Genomic DNA, 7,202 nt, shown 5'->3' with positions numbered 1-7,202 from the left:
CCTTTTTATTTGTCCATTTTAACAAATCAAAAAAGACAATTTATTTTATCTGTTATACCCTCAATTTTTTCCCTTTGTTTCTAGGTATGTAAATAGAAGTTTTAGTATTATTTCTCTCATGTTTCCTACGCATTTTTTTTGAATGTGAACCTACATAATTGTTCTTTTTTTCTTTTTTTTTTCTTCTATTAACTTATTTTCTTTGTTTGTTTAAATCTAGATACGGACTTTTTTTTTGTTATGTGAATTTCTTTTTATTATAATTTGAGAAAAATGATGAAACGGCGATTTTATCTAAAGCAAATTATTTTTAATGAAAGGCAAAAAGTTTAATCAATAATTCTAAGGACCTTAGTAATTTTAATATAGTATAAATATGTGAGAATTGAGATATACATCCTTAATCATCTATATTCCTCAATAAGGAAATTATTCCGTTTGAAATATAGAAAAAATAAAGTCTTAAATTAATGACATAATTAATATTTACACCAATATCAATTTAAACAATTATGATTAAGAACTAAAATCTCGAAATAAATTCTTTTAGCATAGAATTCTTCAAAGTATTAAGAGAAAACATGAACAAATTAAAGATTGTTACAATAACTTTTACAAAACAATTTTGACCACTTCAAATTAAAGTTCTAATTACCCTCATTTATTTAGTGTTTGGATTCTTATTTAGTGTTTTCTTTATTTCATTTTATTTAATATTTGAAGAGTCAGGTAATTTTTTCTACTATGATTTAATAAAATATTTTGCATTTTGAATAGTACTTACAAACATGTACATTTTCTTAAAAAGAAATTTGCAAAATCTATGTTTAAATACCTTTTGATTTACTTACTTGTTTGGTAATAATCCAAAAACTATAAGAGCATTTTGTCCAACCAAACAAAATAATTCAAAAATTATAAGAGCATTTTGTTTTACCAAACTTTTATCATTTATTACAATATTTTTTGTAATCTCTGAAATATTTATAGCTTTTAATTATCCCTTTATTCCGCTTTTTTAAAAAATGTAAAACTACCTTTAAATTTGTAACTTCTTGTAAATTAATTTAAAATACTTATTTAACACTTTCTACCAAACACACTAATTGTTATTATTTTAACACTTCTATCCAATTATTGTATGTTTGTAAAATCAGCGTCTAACATATTAAGAAATATCTTTTAAGAATATCTATTGCTTATTTTTAATTAGCTAATCTAAACGGGTCTAAATCCTTTCACTTAATATGAAAAGAAGGTATTAATCGTATGAAACGACAATGAAAAAATTATAATAAACAAAAATTAACCTAATATTTTTGTTGTATTTTTTTCATTAGCTTGATTTATAAGAATGTAATTCATCATTAATGTTTTTGCTAATTTCTCACCTAGTATTTTATTGTTAATCGACTAATTCATATTCATGTATTGCGTAGCTTATTTTTAAGGTTGACACTCTCAACGATATTTTTCATTTCAAGAGTTCAAACTCCAGGACCTCTAATTAACACCTCGTTTGTCATTCATTATATTGTATTGTTAGTTTAAATAACATGTTTGTATTTATTGTTACTTAAATTTTATTATATCACATTGTATCCATCATTAAGTAACGACAAAAAGTTTCATTTCGTATAACGATCAATTTGGTATGACCGCGTCATAACCTTCATATTTTCTTCTTATTTTTATCTTTACTTATTATTTAATAATCTTATCATATTCTTTATCCTACCTTTTCATATAGTTCTATCATTTACCCTACTTTTCTTCTAAAATTATCATTTAAATTATTGATATATAAACGTTGTATTAAAACAATACAATACATTATCAAATACTTAAAAATCGCTAACCATAATCCATGTTGTCAGCCTCATTTAAGTGTTCTACTACTTAGAAATGTAGGGAAAGCAAAAAAATAAAATAAAAATTAGAAATGTAGGGAAAGCAAAAAAATAAAATAAAAATTAGAAATGTAAATTTTATTTTTGGACCAAAATAGATAAGCTTTATCTAATTGTCCTAATTGCCTTATTTAGAGATCCGAAAAAATCAATGCCAATTAAAAATGGAGTTAGTTAGACTTGGGATCAAGTAAACCACAATATTAGGGCAATATGTCTTGACTAACGTAACCACAATATTAGGGCAATATGTCTTGACTAAAGTAACCACAATTTTTTAAAATAATATTAAATTTATCATAATTTTTTTATTTATAAATTTATTACATTTCAACCTACCTACCTACAAAAAATCATGCTTTGGTTGAGATATAGAAACAAAGGAAAATAATTTTAAGTCAGGATATCAGATATGGAAAGTAGTAAAAGGCGAGGTTCGGAGAGTAATAATAACAATACTAAAAATGTTGATGATTGGCTACCAATCACATCAAATAGGACTGCAAAATGGTATTATTCGACGTTTCATAATGTCACAGCTATGGTTGGTGCTGGTGTTCTTTCTCTCCCTTATGCCATGTCTCAAATGGGATGGTATGTATTTTCTTCTTCTACCACTTTTCGATAAGATTAGTGGCGTAGCTACATACAATGAAGAGAACAGTTAGTTGAAAGCATATAGGTTATAATTATTTTTGTTATATAGTTTGATTACAAAAATTTTAGTGCATCCATTCGTTTTTTTTTTATCCATGCAATTCTTGGACACCCTTTATGAAATTTCTGGCTCTGCCATTGGATTCATGTTTATATGGTATAAATATAATTTATCTTGCCATGTCAATTTGATTCTTAAAGATAAATGTAGTTGAGTTATTTTTAGAGATAAAAATCTTAAATTGAGTGATACATTTGATTCTGGTTCTGGTTCTGGTTCTATCTGGGATAAGTTTTGTGGATTGATTTATTTCACTGTTTTTCACTCTAATGAACGTTTGCTAACATATGTAGGTGTATATTGTTAAATTTCGATATAATATGATTTTTTTAGAATTTATTTTTCATGTTATATTTTTTATAATAGGTATTGGGGAGGCGTAGTATTGCTCACATCATGGGTGGTAACATTATATACTTTATGGCAAATGGTGGAGATGCACGAGATGGTACCCGGAAGAAGATTCGATAGGTACATAAATAAAATAGAATAAAATACATGTCATGATTCAATTCGTTCAATTTTCACTAACTTTTAATTTCTTTATTATTATGAATCTTAGTACCTCAATTAATTGATTTATGAAATTTCACCTTATTGATGAGAGCAGTGGCGTAGCTGGAGCCACCCTAGGGTGTCTAATTGGACACCCTTGTCGAAAATTACGTTGTGTGTATATATATATATATGTCAAATTCTATATTTAAAGGATGTATATTTAAAGTTGGACAACCTTGACAAAAGTTATGCCTTTGACAAAGTTAGGGGTGTTCACGGGGTGGTTTGGGTCGGTTATTGGTAAAAACCAAAACCAAAACCAAACCATTTTAATCGATTTTAAAATTATCAAAACCAAACCAAACCTAATATAATATACATTTATCGGTTTGGTTGTTATCAGTTTTAGTTTAGTTTGGTTCGGTTATTCGGTTATTAACCATATACATAAAATTAAACGACATAATTCATTCAAAACATGAAAAAAGTGACAATAATCCATTCAAAATGAAAAATAGTTAAAATTACTGACATTAAGAAACTTTCAATCGTTGAATTTACTATGAATAAAACTTCAAAATCCACTATTTTTGGCCTAGAAGGAAGAGACATTGACATTTTCAGTCTCACAAAGAATTGTCATAAACACTCATATACATGAAACCAATAAAATAAATGTTCTCATCTTGGGCATTTTTACTTTCATAAGTAAATTATAAATAAATTTTGATGAATATATATATATATATATAAGATCTTTAAAATTATTTATAAAAAAATAATATTATGTATGTATAATAATAAAATTTATGTATATTATTTATCGGTTTGGTTTGATTATTTCTTCGATTTTTTCAGAACAAAATCATAACCAAACCAAATACTTTCGGTTTTTTTAAAATCTAAAACCAAACCAAATCAAACCCTAAATAAAATCGGTTTGGTTCGGTTTTTCGGTTTTTATCCAAACCGTGAACATTCCTAGACACAGTGGTAATGGGTGTCCATATGAATGAAGTAGCTCCGGGTTCACCCCCAAACACCATTATTCTAGGACACCCTTAGTAAAATTTCTGGCTCCGCCACTGAATGAGAGTTCGATCCTCACATTGTAGATCATGATTAGACTAAATTGATGAATGAACGGGTTAATAATCAACTCAAACTTGACTGAATTAGATGAATTATGATTTCATGAGCTAATTTTATCGTCAGGTACCATGAGTTGGGGCAAGAGGCTTTTGGTGAAAAGCTTGGGCTATGGATTGTGGTTCCTCAGCAGTTGACAGTGGAAATTGGAGTGAACATATTGTATATGGTGACTGGTGGGAAGTCACTGAAGAAGATTTATGACACTGCTTGTCCTACTTGTAGGCCATTGAGGACAACTTATTTCATCATGGTGTTTGGCTCTGTTCACTTCTTTCTTTCACATTGTCCCAATTTCAACTCTATTTCTTTTGTCTCCTTCCTTGCTGCTGTCACATCTCTTAGGTAACACATCTTTCATTTAATTAAATTGCCTTTTTTTCGCTGATACATCCCTATTTTCTTCTCTGATACATTCCTCCCCTATGTATCTGGATGTCTTATTCCCTCTCTGATACATTCCTCTCCTATGTATCTGGATGTCTTATTCCCTACATTCCTCCCCTATGTATCTGGATGTCTTATTTCCTTTCTGATACATTCCTCTCCTATGTATCTAGATGTCTGATGTTGACAATATTTGTGTAGTTACTCAACGATAGGATGGGGAGCATCAGTACACAAGGGAGTAAGTCCAGATGCTGAATATGGTCCAAGGGCTTCAACACAAATAGGAAGAATGTTTAATGGATTTCAGGCTTTAGGTGAAGTTGCTTTTGCATATGCTGGACATAATGTTGTCTTAGAAATNGATGTCTGATCGATGTTGACAATATATTATTTATGATAATTGTGTAGTTACTCAACGATAGGATGGGGAGCATCAGTACACAAGGGAATAAGTCCAGATGCTGAATATGGTCCAAGGGCTTCAACACAAATAGGAAGAATGTTTAATGGATTTCAGGCTTTAGGTGAAGTTGCTTTTGCATATGCTGGACATAATGTTGTCTTAGAAATTCAAGCAACTATGCCATCAACTCCAGAAAAACCATGCAAAAAACCAATGTGGAAAGGAGTTATTGGTGCCTATTTTATTGTAGCTATATGTTATTTTCCAGTTGCTTTTATTGGATATGCAGCTTTTGGTAACACTGTGGAAGACAATATCTTGATCTCCTTAGAGAAACCTGCTTGGCTTATTATTATGGCAAATGCATTCGTCGTTATTCATGTTATTGGAAGCTATCAGGTTAAACTTACTTCATATCGACTACTTAATAGAGTTTGTACTTTGTGATGTGCGTCTAATTCACACGTTATTTTTCAGATATTTGCTATGGGTGTTTTTGACATGGTAGAATCTTACTTTGTCAAGGGATTGAAATTTGCTCCATCTACAATGCTACGAGCTACTGTTCGGACTGTTTATGTTGGTATGTCTCTATTGTTATTTCTTTTGGTTTATTGAGCTCGTGTGATCATGAAAATTGTGAATTTGAGAAAAAAAAATCCAAATTGAATCACAACAAATTTTATGATCAAACATGATTTTCAGAATTCATATTCGAGAAAAAGTAAAATATATATATTCATAGTCAAACGACCAAATAGTATGATTTGTTTTCAATAATGATATTAATTGTTTTTTTTTTTTGTATTGCATGTGCAGCCTTAACATTGTTCCTTGGAATGACATTTCCATTTTTTGGTGGACTCCTTAGTTTCTTTGGAGGATTTGCATTTGCTCCTACTACCTACTTTGTAAGCCAAATATCTTGTGTTATTTTTACACCTCATATAACTAAAATAATATTGTTGACAGATTACAAAATCAAATCTTTCAAGAATCTTATTATTTAATCTGATTATCGATTTGCATACTACACATCGATAACTTTTAAGTCAAATTGATAATGTTCATATTCGAATCGAACTGACCGATAAAAATTCCTTTGATTTTTCTCTATTGTTGTAGCTTCCTTGTATCATGTGGCTTGCCATCTACAAACCTAGAAGATTTTCATTGTCTTGGTGGACTAATTGGGTATGTTACAAGAAAATTCTTTTTGAGAAATTGATGAAATTTAATTGTTTGTATTGTTAATATTATAATTTTGTCTTTTTTTTTTATGCAGATATGCATCTTCATAGGTGTTCTTCTCATGGTTTTAGCTCCAATTGGTGCCTTGAGACATCTCATACTGCAAGGCAAAGATTACAAGTTCTATTCATAGATAGGGTCATTTGGAAATTAATTTTAAAATAATAACAAATAAATTTCCTCATAACAAACAATTGGTAGCATTTGTCAGAATAGAGAGAATTAGTTTTGTAGATCACTTATTAATTTTTTTTTTAGTTTTATGTTATTGTTGCAGAAAAAAAGTACTTATCCACATCGGTATACATTAAACTAATGCAATTTCCATTATTACGTGATTTAATAAAGTAAAACACATGTTAATTAATTAAGATTAAATAAAATATATTGTATATTTAAACACATGACGTGCATATTTTGGATTGGTGTATACACCTAGTGCGGATAAATTTTACCCACTTATTTAACACTTTTTACCAAACACACTAATTGTTAGTTTGTTACTATTATTTTAACACTTCTATTCAAATAAATATATATTTATGAGAGAAGACATAAAGTCACCATTGAAGTTGTCGTGAATTTTCAAAAAGACCCCTTAACTTTGTGGACGCCCTATTACCCCACAAAAATATTGAATATCGTTGTAAAAGGGCCATTTCCTCACCCGGTAAGACACACGTGAGGCTCACACTAATTTCAATCCGACCCGATTCATTTCAAAAAGTGATGCTCACGTGTGATACACACAAGCTATATCTATATTTCCATTAAAACTAAAAAATGTTCCTAAATTAATTTCTCTCCCCGTCAAACTTGACATTTTCACACACATTTTATTTATTTATTAATATAAAATCCTTTCCTTCAATCTTTCAAATCT

At 29.1% G+C, this 7,202-nt stretch overlaps 1 protein-coding gene across 1 annotated transcript; it reads left to right on the top strand.

The window, feature by feature from the left end:
• Positions 1-2,322: 2,322 nt before the first annotated feature.
• On the top strand, positions 2,323-6,567 carry LOC125854665 (lysine histidine transporter 2-like). Its single transcript, XM_049534251.1, has 8 exons — positions 2,323-2,504; positions 2,995-3,099; positions 4,342-4,620; positions 5,074-5,467; positions 5,546-5,651; positions 5,888-5,979; positions 6,194-6,262; positions 6,354-6,567. The coding sequence occupies exons 1-8, from the start codon at positions 2,323-2,325 to the stop codon at positions 6,450-6,452; spliced, it is 1,326 nt and encodes a 441-aa protein (XP_049390208.1). The 3' UTR covers positions 6,453-6,567.
• The last annotated feature ends 635 nt before the right edge of the window (positions 6,568-7,202 follow it).

This window comes from Solanum stenotomum, chromosome 2 (assembly GCF_019186545.1).
Source record: "Solanum stenotomum isolate F172 chromosome 2, ASM1918654v1, whole genome shotgun sequence".
NCBI classification, from domain to species: Eukaryota; Viridiplantae; Streptophyta; class Magnoliopsida; order Solanales; family Solanaceae; genus Solanum; species Solanum stenotomum.
This window is presented reverse-complemented; position numbering and strand designations above follow the sequence as displayed.